Source organism: Pseudopodoces humilis, chromosome 2, assembly GCF_049639895.1.
Source record: "Pseudopodoces humilis isolate 2021_Gansu_Grassland_sample_001 chromosome 2, ASM4963989v1, whole genome shotgun sequence".
NCBI lineage: Eukaryota > Metazoa > Chordata > Aves > Passeriformes > Paridae > Pseudopodoces > Pseudopodoces humilis.
Window position 1 is genome coordinate 80,682,441 of NC_142201.1, and position 17,915 is coordinate 80,700,355.

The 17,915-nt window shown below is 38.0% G+C and overlaps 1 protein-coding gene across 1 annotated transcript in view; it reads right to left on the reverse strand.

Annotated features, from left to right (window-relative positions):
* The window catches only part of TMEM135 (transmembrane protein 135), a 159,917-nt gene that overhangs the window by 43,617 nt on the left and 98,385 nt on the right, over positions 1–17,915 (reverse strand). Inside the window, exon 6 of the mRNA XM_005516175.3 lies at positions 15,355–15,401. Within this exon, the coding sequence (XP_005516232.1) occupies positions 15,355–15,401 (47 nt within the window). The remainder of the gene's footprint in view (positions 1–15,354; positions 15,402–17,915) is intronic.

Genomic DNA, 17,915 nt, shown 5'->3' on the forward strand with positions numbered 1-17,915 from the left:
ATAAAATTACAGAAGAATAGTCACTTCAAATAGTCACTTCTCCATCAAAAACAAGGACTGCAGCTCTACCCTTCATGTCAGCTCTGGTCATCAAATCATTCCTCACTATTTGGTGAGTTAACATTAGAAAGTTTTTCAAATATAATTATTTCTAATCCACGTCTAGACCCCGCAATTTTTGACTATTATTTCTTTTGCTCTTTACCCAAAAGAGAGTTCTTTATCCTTGCCCTCATTACAGAAGTACTGCACACATGAAAGACTATTATCAGCTTAGCCTCTTTCTAGAGTAAACAAAGCATTTCAAGTAATTTTAAGTTCCTCAAACAATACAGACTATAAATGTCTGATCACTCCCATTCTGCTCAGTCTCTGCACAATGTGTCCATATATAGATGAATTTTGTTACTGCAGCTGACATTATTGACACTAAAGAGAGATCAGTGGTAACTTCACATGCTTTGTATGCTGTACTCTTATTTTTATCATCATAGAATCAGAGAGTGGTTTAGGCTGGAAGGGACTTTCAAGATCGTCTAGTTCCAACCTCACTGCCATAAGAAGACACATCTTCAATTAGACCAGCTTGCTCAAAGTCCCATCCAGCCTGGCCTGGAACAGTTCCAGGGGTGGCAGTGCACTCAGACTCTCTATGTCATTGATGAAGACCAGTAACAGAGCTGTGTCCCAAGACAGAGCCTTGAGGGACACCACTCATCACCAGCCTCCACCTGAACACAGAGCCATTGACCACAACTCTGGCTGTGTCCATCCAGCCACATACACCCAATTACAATTGCTGTTTTCCACATCTCAGAACTTCGACACATGTTCCGTTTGCTATATAATTCCTATGCACTGCTATGAAGAGCTGTGACCCACAAAGAGGTTTCAAATTCTCCATCTGTACAGTTGATTCTTTCTTCTAAAGCGCAGAACCTTCCATCAATTTGCACTGTATATTTTGGGAGTATTTTCCAATTTTGCCAAATTGCTCCGAATGACATCTTCACTAAATCTGTGGAAAAAGCCAGACATCTTGGAAGACAGGTTTGGTCTCATTGTTCAACAACTTTAATAAAGATCAGGATGATTACTTAGAGCTTGATATTAAATCTGTGGATGGAACCAATTATGCCTTCCACTCTGATGGTAAATTCACTACTCAGGTTTTTCAGCCAGCTTTAAGTAGGTAGGTTTTTTTCTACAGTGTACTTTCTGGCCTTTCCTATGAGAATGTCACATGAGAGTCTGTCTAAAGATTTACTGAAGATATATGATATCCTCTATTACTTCTGAATCAACGAAGCCTCTAATCTTCACAGAGGGAAGCCAGATTGACTTGACACAATTCATTCTTCATCAATAATTGTGCACACTGTTATTCACCTCCTTGTTTCTTCTAGCTGTCTTCAAAGACTGTATTTGAGGAATCATGCCAGAATTTTTGACATTTGCATGATTCTGGGCTAAACACTACTGTAATATCTCATTGAAAAAAAATTTATTATGTTTTCATTTAAATGTATAGAGAAAAAAAATCTCTGGCATATCAGAAAATTACTATCTAAAACACCTAAGGTATCCTACCTACTTTACAAAACAGGCTTAAATCTAAAATGCATTAATCTTACTCCTTTGAGCAAATACTCAAATATGACTGTTCTAACTTAAATTTTTTTCAGTGTTTCCTCACTTACAATCTACTTATGCAATTACCTTATTCACACTATAAGTGAAATCCAAGGGTTTTTTACAAGTCAATTAAAACGAACCATAGTTTCACCTGATTATGAGAACCATGGTTTGGTATTGATGTAAGAGTAGAGTCAGAATCTGAATTAGAGTTTATTGTTATAAAAATCAGATCTGGTTAGCTCATGGTAAGGTTTATTTAGGCAAAAAATGTAAGACTAGAAACCTTTCCTCAGTATGGTTTCTAGTCAATGTATCAAACATATGAAAGAGAATAAAGAATGTCTCATTCTTTAGACTATTTGAAATGGCCCATAAAGTCTCAGTTTCCCAGAAGAAACTGGGGTTTTTTTCGCAGCAATTTCTTTTCTGTGAAATTGAGACTTTATGAACTGAAGCATGTCTGTGAAAATCATCTATGACATAATTTATACTCTTCCAACAAAATAAGCAGATGGCAGAATGAAGAACTATGTAAATCAATGTTTATAAAGTAGCAGACATTTGACAGGCTTCAAATTACGTCCAGGGTACACTGATAGATGCCATTATCCATTACTGTGCTTTCTCTGACATTTTATCTAAGGGCCAAAAGCCAAAAGAAAGACCACAAGCATCTATCCACAAAGTAGCTCTTATTTTCCTATTCTAGTCAGCAATTAGCTCAAAGGATCAGAATTTCAAGTATTTCCAATGCCTGTAGTTAAAAATATGCCTTTTTCTAAAATGAAATACAAATGTCATATGCAAAAAGCCATATTTGGGACTGCAGTCTTTGGACCACAAATATATATTCAATTTGCACAGTAGTTACATGTAAAATATTTGATCATGTGCAACCCTTACATAAACAGAAAGACTATTTATTTTAAAAATACACATATACTCTAAAACACATGTAGATTCTAACGTAATGTAATTGCCTTCTGCTTTTCATGAAACGGAGATTTTCTGCCCTGGCTGCTATCAAATCAGAAACATGTGATGAGTGTGAGTTCCCAGTTCAGGACTTGTATTTCATGACCAAGCTGGTGTCTGCAACCACTCAGTCTCGCCACAAAGGATTGTAGCAATCAAATAGACAACAGGTAACATTCAAATGACAAGCAGGGATTTCTGAACTCTAAATCCATCTTCTAAGAATTATAGTTCATTTTTTGGTGTGACTCTCCTTTCGTAAGTGGATTTTGTTAATACATAGATGGTTCTTGAATTTTTCCTAACTGCTGCTCAAAAGGATCTATCTTTCTTTAATGTCAGGAGAATATTTTTCTTTTCTAATTTAAACAAGCAACTATACAGACCCTCAGCTCAGCAAAACTAGGTAACTATTTTTAAGAGAGCAGCAGCAGCAAAACCAGGAAGAACTGACAGGCAACAAATGGGAAAAGGAATTAAGCCAAGGAGTTGGGACAGCAAAGAAAGCAAGAGGAATAAAAAGTACAGAATGTGTAGATGATAACTTCCTTCTCCAAGTGATAGAGGAGCCAATGAGGGCAGGAGCTATGCTGCACTGTTCTCACCAAGATGGGGCTGATGGGGGACGTGAAGCTCAATGGCAGCCTGGCTGCTGTGACCATGAAGTATGGGGTTCAAGATCATTATGGCAGCAAGGAGGACACAAAGCAAGCTCAAAACCCTTCAGGAGCGCAGGTGTTGGCCTCTTCAGGGATCTGTTTGGTATAATACCATGGGATAAAGCCCCAGAGAAAAGAAAAGCTCAAGGAATCTGGTTGGTACTCAAGAATCATATCTTTCAAGTTCAGGAGTGATGCATCCCAAAGAGGAAGTTTTGAAAAAATGCCTGGAGGCCTGCATGGATGAACAAGGTGCCCCTAGGCAAACTCAAAAAAGAGCCTAGAGGGTGCTTTGGTTACATGGGATTTGGAGAAAAATTAGGTACTCAGTGACCTTTTTGCGTTAGTCTTCATCATCAAGTGCTCCAACAACACCACCTGAGTTGCTCAAGGAAAAGTCAGGGACTGGGAGATAGAAGAGCCATTTGATACAGGAAAAGACTGAGTTCCAGACCATCTTTGGAACCTGAAGGTGCACAAATCCATAGAACCTGAGGAGATCCACAGATCCTGAGGGAACTGACAGATGAAGTGGCTAAGTCACTTTCCATTCTATCTGAGCAGTTGTGGCAAGCCAGTAAAGTTCCCAGTGACTGGAAAAGGGGAAACAAAATTTCCACTTTCAAAAAAGAAAAAAAAGAAGACCCAGGAAACACAGGCCAGCCAGTCTCGCCTTTGTGCCCAGCAAGATCATAGAGAAGGTCCTCCAGGAAACAATGCTAAGGTACATGGAAAAGAAGGCGGTGATTGCTGACAGCCAATTTGGCTTCACTAAAGGTAAATTTGCCTGACAAATTTGGTGACCTTTTACAATGGGGTTACAGTGGTGGTGGATAAAGTGAGTGATGTCACCTGCCTGGACTTGTGCAAAGCATTCAACACTATCCTGCATAATATCCTTGTCTCTTGCCTCTTTCTATGGTTCTATATAGCTGTTTATATACTACTTCCTACCTAATTCTCTGGCAGCAATCCTGTACCATACCCCACTTTTTAAAGTTAAATTATGTCCTGTAACTGGAATGGAGGAGAGATAGCCTTGTGATTTAAGAACTGGACTGGAACTCTATAGCTCCAAGGCACACAAATTTTGTCTCTGACCTTCAGCAGGGTACTTAAATCTTCTCCTTTAGTAACCCATACGTAAAATGTAAAGTGCCTCAAATGTATGTGAAAGGGTAAGTCAATTAGCTGCCAAATCTTTACTATACAGTACACATGTAGGAAAAATCATACAGTAAAAGAATTTAAAATAAGGACCAAAAAAACCTAGTTGCCTGTAGTGTCGGCAAAAAAAAACAGATAAAATACATCTAACAGTTCTGAAATGCTGCAAAAATAAAGCCAATCCTGTGAATGGATCTTTTTAGCAGTGGGATTAAAGCAACCAGAAATCTTGTCTGCACTATACTTCCACTCACAGAGCTTGGTACTTTAATGCCAGGATCAAAGACAGAAATCGAATCTATGAACCTCAATTGCTTTTTCATCATCTGACTTGTAATATCAGCCTTGTTCTGGCCAGTGCCTGGGAGCTACAGGGGTGATGTGAGATAGTGCCAGCGATCACATCCCCACAGAAGGCATTCCAGGGCAGCTGGGATGCCGAGGTCCCCAGCAGCCACAAGCAGTTTATTCTCAAAGCCTGAGAACCAGAAGCTATTTCCTTTCTTTTATTTTGCATTTAAGGATGACAGGAAGATGATAAACAGCCAAAGCCCAGACACATCAATATGCTAGCAGTACAAAAGCCCTTTGTGATTGACTGACAAAACCTAAAGAAGGGGAGGAGACCCTCTTTCTTCTGTTGGGGATGGCTCTGGACAGAGACGCCTGAAATTCTAGCCCTCAAAAGCTTCTCCTGTTACCACCAGATCACCTTGCAGGTAAACACTTTCCTGGTTCATTGAGTCACTGTTACGTATCTGAAAAAGAATCTCCACTGAAAAGTGATAATGGTGGAAAAATACTCCCTATTGTACAGCCGTAATTCTTGTACTGCTTGTCTGCAGGCAACGCATTTCCTCTCTTGAGGAGGCTGTGCAACTGGATCCAGCTACATGTAAAGCAATCTGTTAAAACAAGGACAAGATTTACTGTTGGAAAGAAAAAGTTTAAATACATTCCAGGAACCTATGTACCATATGGCTAAAAGTGACTAAACATGGTAAATTAAATTTAATCTCTTCACATTACATTCAAAAGTTTGTATTTTTCTACACATGAGTAAACTTACTGATCTAGCAAATGCAGTGAACTATTTGCAATAACTGGTATTCCATTTTAACTCCTGAAGAAATAAATTATTTCCGTAGACTATTTAGTTATATTTTTAATAGTGTATGCACAGTACCAAAAACCCTATTTCACTTATTTCCTATCATGCAAACTGGCATGTGTACCATGCAGTGTGGAAACAGAAACCATGATGCTTTTATCAATTTTTTTTTCCTTTCTTCCCCTATAGCTATAAAATCATTGGTACTACTTAATCCACAGGAAGCAATTTAGCAAGACTTCTGAATTGAGCGTAAAAGGAGTTTTGTTTCTTTTTAAAAGCAGTGAAGCCCAACAAAAGAGAAGTCACATGCTTTCAAGATGCTTTAAAGACTCTTCTTGACTTTTGACATGTGTATTACCATTGAACAGATGTACCAGTATATCTAAATATGAAAAACTACAACCACAAAAAAAGATAGGAAAGACAGGAACTAAACAGAACATAATTTTCTTCCCTCACTGGCAGCTGAAAAAGCCTACTCTGCAGCCTTTTTGCAGACTGCAGGCATCAGGAGCAGCATGATTTAACATAGGGAAAACGAAAACAAATCCAAGTTCAGCCCATACATTCAATACTCCTACTTTGGACCTGACCTAACTACAGCTCATGCCTTCAAGAACAGAGTTAGTTTGAAGACATGGGTATAATAAAACAATAAAATACTTGCCTACTCATTTCAATCCACTACTAGCTTTTAAACTTGAAAGACAAAGTGAAAAATAGTAAGTACTGGGACTGGCAAACTTCCTATAACAAGAAAGGTGGTTCAAGGTATTGGAGAAAGTACCTGTCTTTTTTTAAAAAGCCAGAAGGACAATGACCTTTATTCTGGGCTATCACTTGATACAGATAACTGTACAGATTACTGCTTAGGCATAGAAAAACAGAGTTGTAGACAACATGCTGCAAAAGCATGTAATGTTTTTCTGTTAGATCAAGAGACAGAAACAAAAAAAGGAAAAAATTACCTGATGACTTGCAAATTAGTTACTTTGATGATCCACTACACTTTTAAGTAAGTACTTTATCTGAAGAGCTTTGGTAAACCTAAAGACAAAAAGCTGCACTACAGCCCTAATAATGCAACCACCCATGTTCTGCTACTCCTTTAATTACAGCTGGTTCATGGCTGGTCAAAGTCCTGTCTTGCTTGGCCTCTTACTCCTTCACCATGGATACTGTTCCATCTCTCCTCCTCACATTTCTCTTTTCTTCTCTGGTCAAGCAGATGCATCTGATAACAGGAGTAGGTCAAGGGGAAACAGCCAGTTTTGAAATTCAGTATAATCCAACAGTCATCCTCAAGAGGATCCAATGAAAAAAATATTCTGAAAGGCACTCAAGAGGAGCGTTTGTTTTCCCATCGCACATAGCCTCATATGGAGCCTCCTCCCAGTCCCTTCCCTCCCCTTGGCTCCCACTACCACTGCTCCCAACCAAACATAACTCTGGGAAAGCGATGCTAATCATCTGTCTCTGCTGATGGTGACACTGTCACTGTGACTATCTCACCTTTCCTACACTCTCACCTGCTTTTCAGGAGACTGCCGAGCTGCCAGCTCAGAAGGCGGGAGGCAGAGATGACATTCGTACGGCTCGGCATCAGGTAACAGTCGCTTTGATCTTACTACCGAGAGTGTTTAAAATAGTGTAACTATATTTATGTTATCCCTTTGAACACCTAATGTTGCAGTATAGACTCTCAGGCTTGGTTTCATTTCCTATAGCGTATATGGACATGCACTCTGCAGCTCTCCTAAGCGTAGGCACGGACATGGTGACATTGCTCAGCTGGGCATGACAGCCATACCATGGCAGACCAAACAATAACGAGTACAAGGATTAAAGGCTGATGTGGTGTGCATTTCCTTGGGAGAAACTGTAAATACAACAGGCATCACACAGTCAGTGATCATCATCAAAATGTCAGAAGTTTTCTATCAGGGTATTTTCAGGAAATTAGTCCAATAACTCCTGGTAATCTTACGACTGAGTCTGTTCTAGTAACATTTCAATATCACAAACACATATATTCAGAAGGGAAACATGAATATTAAATGCTACATTCTAATCCCTAAACTAAATATATTGTTATCACATACTTTCTCAAGAAAAACTTCATAAAATTAACATTACATGGCAAATATCTAATTTAAAGCAATACTTTAAATACTGTTACCAAATTGGCATGTACATTTTGAAAGACAGAAATAAATAATGGAAAATTTAAACCTTTCAAGTTCAAAAGATGCATCGCTAGGACACTAAAAAGGTATAAATACTTTAATTTTTTCCTCTTGACAAGGATCTAAAGAGATCAACAGAGTTTACTGAAGTTTTAACTTTATATTACTGTAAAAATTACAATAATTCTGTTTAGCACTTAAAAGGATATTTAAAAATGATTCACACATTTTGTCCAAGCAGGAGGGCCGTTTGTTCTATTATGTCCTTTTCATGTAATTTCCATCCAAAAATTTTGGTAATAACCCATAAAAATCAATATTTAAATAAATACATGTCCTTTTTGGGTTTTTTTTTCCTCTTATTAGCAGAACACAAGGTACATTTTTTTCATATTTTTCATATCAAAGCCAAGAAATGGAAAGATAATATGGGCCATATATGCAGAATAGGTTAGGAAAAAACTTAAAATCATAGTATCTCAGCGTTTCATTAGTACCAAACACTTACCACCCCTCAGAATAATTTTAATAGGATCTCTAGGTAACTTTAAAGAAAAATGTTAGCCTAGATGTACTCCACCTAGAATTATGCAAGTAAGTTTGGTACCCAATCCCTACATAATCAATTAGAGGGAGGAAGCTCCCCAACATGAGTTAAACCCACACAAGATGAGAACTGCCTTCGATTTTCCCATTTTCCCCTCCTATTTCCTAACTTAAATCAGATGCCTAAAGCTGAAGATGAGTCTTGGAAACAGGCCCTAGAGACATGTTAAACATCTGATTGTTGTAAGGTTCTCTTTAATGCTATGTTAGGGATCAAAATGGATTTTTTCTAGTTTTATGAATACCACTGTTGTCTTCTTCCTCCAGTACCACCCAAGTGAATAGGTGAAAAACAATAGTTGCACTGGAAAATATAAGAACACAGAAATTTCAAATGTGGGATTTTCTCATGGATATTGTATAGCAGCCACTGCAAACAATGAAGGTGCATGAGTGTCAGGAAAGGCTCACAAACCAACTAAAGATGCTTCCCTTAATCCTGCTGGACACTGCAATTTTCCACCCTAAATATACTTTTTTTTTTGGTAAAACCTCTAGGTCCAGATATTCTTACTGGTATGAAAATCTAAAAATCTCAAATTCTTGAATTAATAAAAATATGCTTAAGATGTATCTTTATCATTTCTGAACTACACATGTATGTCCAGCATTAGCTTGAGGAGATCAGTCCCCTCTTCTGTGAATGTAGCAGAGTTCAGACCAGAACTCTGCAAAAGTCAGCAATCCACAAAATTTCCCTTCAAACAAAACCCAAAAATATGATATGGCATACCAAGATCTAAGAGACAAAAAAAAAAACACAAACAAAAACAACAAAAACAAACAAACAAACAAAAAACTTAAAACTGCAGTAGAAGTCTGCTAAAAGACTATGAGAGAACAAAAAAGATGTTTCATGAAAAAAAAAAGTAAAAACACTTTTCCACTTTTTATTCCATTGGTAAATAGGCAGAATATAGATTATTTCACCTTTTACCGATATTTATATTTGAACCCAGTCTGTGCAAGTCCAGCAGCAGGTCTCTGCCAGAAGTGCCTGAGTTAAGCCAGAAGGTTATCTTCTCATCCCCAACCCCCTCCTGCAATCCACTTTTGCTCGCACTAAATAAAGCAAACTGATATTTATAGCATTTCTTAGGAGGCTGAATGTTTTCATCTACTCACCAGGTCATCCAAAATACCTCAGAAATCAAGTTTCATGACATTTACCAAAACAACACTTTGAATCACTAACTTTGAGATGTTTATATAAGGAGAGTAAAAAACATATAAACATGGAAAAAAATCCTCATCTGTTTTTTTTTCTTCTGATTTATTACATAATAATTCAACAGCAGAGGACTTTTAATGCACTCCTGTAATTCTACAGCAAATGGAAAAGGCTCCAAAATAATCTTTATAAGAAAGGGAAAATGATTTCATATTAAATCCATATAACAGCAACTCCGACTGTTAAGCTTGCTGATTCTACTGTAGAAGAACAAGGCAAAAGTATCTTTTAAGCAGCTGCTTCAGCACAGAAGGCAGTTAAGGTGATTAAACAAGAGACTAACATGGCACTGGTACCACACATTTTTAAAAGAAAATAAAGGCACTTTGAAATATCATGTCAAAAATACTGAATAAATTACAGGATATGTGTTTCACAGAGAAAGAAGAGCAAATTGCTGTAATTCAGGGGGCTAGAATTTCCTTAATGAGATAGCATAAAGGGCCCTGCAAACAAAAGGACCTTTCTCAAAGGTTTTCAGTGTCTTTAGACAAGTTTCTAGTGGCAGCATATGACACTGCATCTGCATTTCTTAGGTGTTTTTTTCACAAACCATTTTTAATCAGCACATAATATAAAAATGGCATTAAGAGATCAAGAGGCTTTTTGTTGTGAGCTATGCAAATCCTGAGTTATGAAAAACATGATGTCCTGCTTTGTGAAATCACGGCAGTAACTTCAGATTGTCTGAAATTATTGTTTCAGAAAATAATACTTTAGCACTTATATCTAGAGAAGGCAGCCTTCATCCTCAACTCAAGATCAATCAGTTATCAGAAACATCCAGCTTCCATTAATAACTGTTTTCAGCTCGTAGGTGGAGCTTTGCTTTCTAAAGTTCAGAGCAGATGAATTAACGTGCATATTATAAGCTGGTAGCGTATGGTCTAAGGATTAACTACCATAGCAACCCGTACTGTAGTCTGCCAACACATACTCACCCAAATTGCTGGATTTTCTAAGTTTATATGGATAGGATTTCTATGTAGGTGCTCATTTATTGTACAAAGATTGCAAGTTTTATATTAAGGGGATTTCTTCAAGCACAAAAATGCACAGCCATTGCATCACCCTTCCATAAAAATCCCTTGTGCAACATTCAAAATGAAACCGCTACTAAAAAACCAATTTCACAGTGTTTTACAAATACTTATTTTACACATTGTAGGATCCCCCTGCTTCTTCATTTCATCTTATCCAATTACTCTACAAGAGTATTCTAGACAGTACCATGAATTATTCAAACTGAAATAAGATGGCATGAAACCATGGTAAAATCAAAACCTTTCCACTCACAAACTCAATTCCATGCAAACTGCAATTTAAAAAACAATTAGAAGCATTAAAGAAAAGTGTACTTTTATTACAAGACACTTTAAGAATGGTCTCTGAGGATTGATCAAGTGACCTCTCTGCTGTCTCTTCTCCCTGAAGGCAACTAGAGTTAGCCAGATTGTGCACATCCAGAGGTATTTTCACCCAGACCCCTCTACACCTGGTTTCTTTAGGAAAGTAGCACACTTTCTGTGTGAAGAAGTGAAGAAGTCCTACTCACAATACATCAGATGACACCACTAAGTACTGGGTTTTTTGAGTAAGTGGTGAACACTCAGACCCATTGGAGTTCAATATCACCTAAAAATCAATTCCTACAGATAATACCCAACAGATATAAGAACATTCCTCTCCCCAGGCACACTTCTGCATCTAAGATTCTTAGGCAAATATGTGTGGAAGGGGAACAATCCTGTTTCTATTGTGGTTGCCTGTATGCATGAATTAAATATACCTGTGTCAGATTCTGCTATACTGTGTATACTACAGCTATCCACAATTGAGTAATGCATCTTAATTTCATCACTTCCAGTGGAGTGGAGCAGAAGCATTTTGAGAAAAAACAGAGGTCCAAGTTTGAAGAAAAGTACCACAAGACAAGCATGAAGGAGAAGAAATAAAAAAGTACTGCACTAAAATATGCTTCCTCTGTCTGTAAATATAACTCTGTTCCTTTTAAACCTATCATCTGCGTTTCAGTTGCTTTTTCACTAGTATATTCTTCTATTTTTTTCCTGTCTCCTGACATGACCTTTTTTCTTCCCTCTTCGGTCACTCTCTCCTTTCCTTCTTCCTACAGTCTTCCTCTGTATCTTGATCTTCTGAATTTACCTTTCACTCTGACTCTCCTCCCACTTTATCTATTCTGGAGTAATTATTCCTCGTTTTCCCTTTTACCATTTCAGCTCTGTAACCTTGCTTCTTTACGCCTGAGATTTAGCACCTTCTTTTTCTTGTCCTGTAGCAGATGCAATAATGTTTGAACAGCCCAAGAGAATTTGGGGAGAACTCCAGAGACAAAAGGAGGGATGAAAGGCTGCTGGATGAAGTTTTCAACCAGTATGAAACACCTGCCTCATCAACAGACCATTATTACAGAATTTGTTTAGAAAACAATATAAGATAGAGATTGTAGTGAGATACTGAAGACAATCAATATACTAAAAAACGTAAATGTTCAAATAAATCAAGAACAATGCCTACACTTCCATAGACCAAGACTCATACAACTCTTACAGCAGTATTTCCTGCAAGAGTAGGAGTGGGTAGGAAGACACTCACCTCAAGAGGAAGGTATGAACATATTGCAATTAAGTGCCATATTGTTTTTTTTCTCTTTTAATGGATAACTATCAACCAGAGCACTGGCCTTCCACATGCAACACTAAGCAAACCCAACTTTACAGGAAGCTATTAACCTGGCAATCTGAAAGCTACCCTGGAACCTGTGTGATATATAGAACATATCTCAATTCTTCCATGAAGGAAACGGTTTTGAACTTTCCAACTCGAATAACTTTAAATCTCCTAGATTCAGCTAAGATCACCTTAAGTCATGCTGGTATGCAGTTACTTAAAAATTACCAAAGTCCATGTGAATGCTGCAGAGCATCTCTGCTCTCCATGCTTTCCCAATCAGCATCACTGGCTCAGTCTGATGCAGCTACTGTGCATCACAGAACAAGCTGGGCAAGGAAAATGATTCAGCTCAAAACTACTCGGAGAAGAAATAGCAGCCAAATGTAGCTAAACCTGGAGCTGTTAAGAATACAGTGCCAACCAGGGCTACGTATTAGGGACAATAATAACTTTTAAGATCAGAGAACCCGATAACCTCAGATAAGGCAGTTTACATGAACACAGAAAATAAAAGACTACTTTGCTTTTATTTCGTCCAACATTTGACTCCCAAGCATCAGTCAGACTTTCATGGCATAGAGGTAGACTTACATTAAGTCTCTTTTTAGAAAGGTTTTAAGCTTCAAATTACACCATATAGATATTAGGATTTTATCTTTAATAATGAAAGACATTTCATATGATCTTGGTGACCATGACTGCTACTGCTCTCAGTACCTTTGTTGATACTTTAGTTGGGTGGACAGGACAAAAAGCCCACTCTGGGAACAAGTTAAGTAAACTCAAAAGAGAATTTTCAGATTTTCAGGTCAGTGAATGCTTGTTAAGAGTAAACAGTGTTTTATAATCAACAGAAATATATTCTACAAGCCAGACGGATCTGACTTTGAATAAGGTGTTTATTCCAAAAGTATGAACGTGATTTTGTCGGTTTGATCCACTTATGATTAAGAAAAAGGCTGAAGTGATTTTGAGTCATTAAATAGGAAATGTAATTTAATGACTCTCCCAATTACTTTCTGCTTTACATGACAACAGAGCTACGAAGATTGCCTTTCCTGGGACTCCACATGAGATTTTTCCAAGGGCTGTCCAAAATCTTACTGAAGGGCATCAGTGGTTAATTCACATATTGATTCAGACAGCAACCAGCTCACAGTCACAGCTAGTCCAGACAAATGGACAACTCTGAGGCGTGATTAAGTGACATCTCTGCTGTCTCTTCTCCCTGAGCAATTGACCAGACTCTCTGCATACCCAGCCCTCTAAACCTGGTTTCATTAGGAGAGTACCACACTGTGAAGAAGTCCTACTCATAATACTGATTACACCGAGAAAGGAAAAAAAAAACCCCACCTCAAAAACTAGTCTGCTAATTATTTTTGACAAATTTGTCTTAGCACATTCATTGGTATTTACAAGTAGATTTTTTTTCACAATAATTAAACTAAACTTGAGCCTCTATTTTAATTCTGCTGTTAAAGCACAAAGACAAAAGGAATTAAAAGTTGCTGATGATTGCTCAACAGGATATTCCATCAGCCTTGGCATGGAGTCACTATTTTAGAAGACAAAGTGGTTTGGAGCCTATTCAACTACCAGTGTTTCTGTGTCAGGTCAGGGAAAATTTCACCAAATATGTCTGGGCTCTGTGTCAGTTCTCACCCCCAAAGAGGCTACAGGAAAGCTGGAGAGGGACTTTTTACAAGGGCATGCAGTGATAGGACAAGGTACTGGCCTCAAACTGAAAGAGGGTTGGCTTAGATTTGATATTAAGAAGAAATTCTTTACTGTGACATACCATGTGGTGCTGAGTCCCTGACAAGCTGTGGATGTCTCGTCTCTGGAAGTGTTCAAGACCAGGCTGGATGGGACTCTGAGCACTAGTCCAGTGGAACATGTCCCTGCTCATGGCACGGGACTGGAACTAGATGACCCTGAAGCTCCCTTTCAGACCAAACTATTCTAGGATTCTCTGATTTAACTTGTAGGTTCTCTATAAAACACTGCTCCATTACCGCAGACATAGACAGGAGACAATTAGCTTCTTCCAAGATCATACAACTTTTATAATTTTGACCAGAATTTTAGTGCTCTGAGTTTGTGTGGCCAGCATTCATGCAGACAGGTGTCTAAACTCAACCTTACAAGTCAAATTCTCTGAGGCTGTTATGGCTTACCTCAGGGATGTAGAAGAAAATAAAGGAAGAAGACTGCCAATGCAAAGTTCTTAATAGGTTCTAGATGAAAGGAGGAATGCTTCTTCGAATCCCCTAAATTAACAGCCCTCTTCTATCCACAGACTGTTCTTGGCCAATATCCGTAAGTAATGGAATTATAAAAACAAGCTGATGCTTCCAGAGTTTTGCAATTACCAGGGGATCATACAGCTTGAAGAACCATAGATGGCTGCATGCTGCAAAAATTCTAAGTCAAAGGGTTATAGTCAAAGGTTACTTTAAAAAGCAACTTTCCAATTTGAGATATCATGAAGAAAATTTGAGAGGTCTGGTATTTAAAGGGAAATAAGATAAATTACATACATATATATTGCAAACTGAGAGAGAAACAAGTCATTAAAATGAGTCTCATCCACCACCCACTACTTTAAATTTTAAAATATTAATACAATTCATAACTTGTGAAAACATGTGAAACAAGTTTATTCTAAAATTGAAAGAAGGGAGTTACATCTGCACACAAGTCAAATATTCGGTATTACTTAAGACCACAAAGTTTTCCTGTTCTCCTCTGTTTTTACCAGAAGAGAAAATGTGATCTTCCTGCCATGAGCTCTTAAGAAGAGCCATGAAAAGCAGATTTCAGTTGTTTTCACACTATGTTAGATCTCCAGGGCCTTACCTAGGAGATGAAACTCCTTAAGTAATCAGTATATTCTCCAGCAGACTCAACATTTCCCTTTTTAGCCCAATTATGTTCACAGCACTGGGTGATACCACTGAAGCATTCCAGTCAATTCAACTTGAGTGAAGAATATACAGAGGAATACCAAAAAACAGTAAGCTCTAAGAAACACTGTTCAAAACAATTTTTACAACATAAATAGAAACATCAGTGACATACCTGAAGAAGAACATGAACAGAGCAGCTGTGATGCAGAACAAAAGGACCTACAAGAGGGAGAAAGAGTGTTATTACATAACACACTACTACTGCATGTCCTGGATCCTGAAGATTTTATAACTTCTATATAAAAGCTAGCTACAGTTTATTTCTATGCTTCAGGGATCAGAATGAAAGCTTGTCTGAGCCCACCAAAGAGGATTTCCTAGTTCCTAGTGGACTATGAATGACTCCTATAGAAGCTTAAAAAATTGAAACCCAAACCAAGATAGTGGGACAACAGACTCAGCAAATGGCACAACTTAAAAGCATCTGTAATAAAAGACCAAGTAGTAATTATAAAACAACAGAATTTAAACAATAAAATATTAGAACTGAAGTTTAAATATCGTATTTTACCAGTCTTTGTTTTTGTGATTTATTCAAATATCATATTGCTAGTTCCAGTTTAAAAGGCACCATGTTTAAAACATCTGTATAGACACTTGCTTGTGATAAGCCACTTTCCAGCAAGTTTGAGAGTACATAATTCTATTCCAAATTAACAGCGCCCTTTCTAGTAGTTTACCTTAGTGTTAAACTCACTTGGTACAATCCTATCTTGCTCTGTATCGTTAATGTGCTCACAGAAGAGTTATGACAACTTTTTTGAGCATTGCAAAAAAGTTAAGCAAACTTAGCAGCTCTCCAGCAGCTGAGAGGGGAACATCCTCTTTCCTTCCACCATGCTCTCTGCTGGGGCTTAGAGCTGTTACCCTCTCCTTATCACATGCACAGGGACTCACAAATGCTGAAGAAAACCTGCCTTAATCCACTCCATCTTTGCCAGGTACAGCTCACAAGAAAATATTATTTTGTTCTAGATATACTGGCCCATATTCATACCATCATTTAGGAGGCAAAATCCTTACAGAAATATTGCAAGTCTTTCAGAAAATATTTGCACCTATTTTCAAGGGTTGAAGAAGTTTTGATAATGAGAACATACAGACATCTTATGTGAGAAGAAATGGAAGAGGTGGCAGAGGTGTAAATTAAAAGGTTATAAACATGTAGAACAAGAGGCTGCTGCATGTTAAAACAGATCAGAAAGTGTGACAAAAATTTGCATAGGAAATCTTTACAATGACTATCAGAGAAAAAAAGAAAAAGTTACAAATGACACCATTTCCCTTCTCTAAGTCCTCTGGCATGTGACTTAAAAGTAGGTCACATGAGATATTATAATATCAGCTGTGTAGCCTGCACATTTTTTCCTTTTCCTTCATCAGTACTATCGTACTTTATTAATCTGCATTAAAAATGTGAACATTTGAAATAATTTTATACAAAATAATTAGGGCAAAGGTATAGTTCATGAGGGTAATGGAATATTTCATTTCAAAATAGAAGCAAAAGCAGATGAGCAGACTTGTTTTTAAACACCAATTGTACTCAAAAATATCTGCCCTATTCCTCTGAAGTTCAAAATGTATTTGATCACTCAAACAACCATCAATTCTCTGGAGTTTATTCTGGAGACACAGGCAGAAGGCAGCTTGACAGCCTGAGCAACAATATTGGAAATAAGTGAGAAACGGCAAAGAACCAGTTTTCTGGATGATGGGGGGAGGGGGAATGACAAAACAAAACAAACCCCAAAACAAAACAAAAAACCAAATATGCCTTTGCATACTAAAAACACTCACTTCACTCAACAGTCTTTTTCTTGCCCTTTTTTCTTTTATTCCTTTTTTTACCTTTTTTTTTCCCCAGTAAGTTTGGTAATAATCAAACAAGTATTTATATGTATCACTAAGATGCCCTCAGAGCTCTTTCAACTCCAGGCTAAAGCAGCTTTCTCAGCTTGGGAAACCCAGCACTGGACACAACACTACAGACGTGTGTATCTCAGCAGCACTGAGTAGAAGGGAAAGATCACCTTGTTCAACCTGCTGGTAATGGCCTCCTGTGCTTGGAGGGCCCTTTGCTGGCTCATGTTCAGCTTGGTGCCCACCAGGACCCCCAATTCTTTTTTGAAAAGCTGCTTTCCAATGCTCTCAGGATATACTAGTGCCTGGGGCTATTCCTCAGCAGAGCCACAACTCATCCCTTTGTTGAACCTCAGGAGGCTCCCACTGGCCCATTTCCCCAGCCTGCGGAGCTCCCTCTGGTTGGCAGCACAACCACCAAGCACAGCAATAGCTCCTCCCAGTACCACCTGCAAAGCTGCTGAGGGTAAAGCCTCTTGTTCACTCCCCCAGGTCATTAATAAAAATGTTGTTGAACTCAAGTATGACCTGCTGGGATCTGCACCAGTGACCAGCCTCCCAGTGGACTTTGTCCAGTTGACCACAGCCCTCTACACCAGCCAGTTCAGTTCAGCCAGTTTTCAACCTATCTCGTCATTTTGTCTATAACCAATATTCCATTTAGCAAAATCTGGAAACTAAAAATACTTGAAGGCCTTGCTTAATCAAACTCTATAATTTCCAGATGTTATCCAAAACTTTAACATGTTCCTTGAAAAAAGTAAGATGTGGAAGACCTTGGGCAGATGGAGAAGCAGGAACCGATACCAA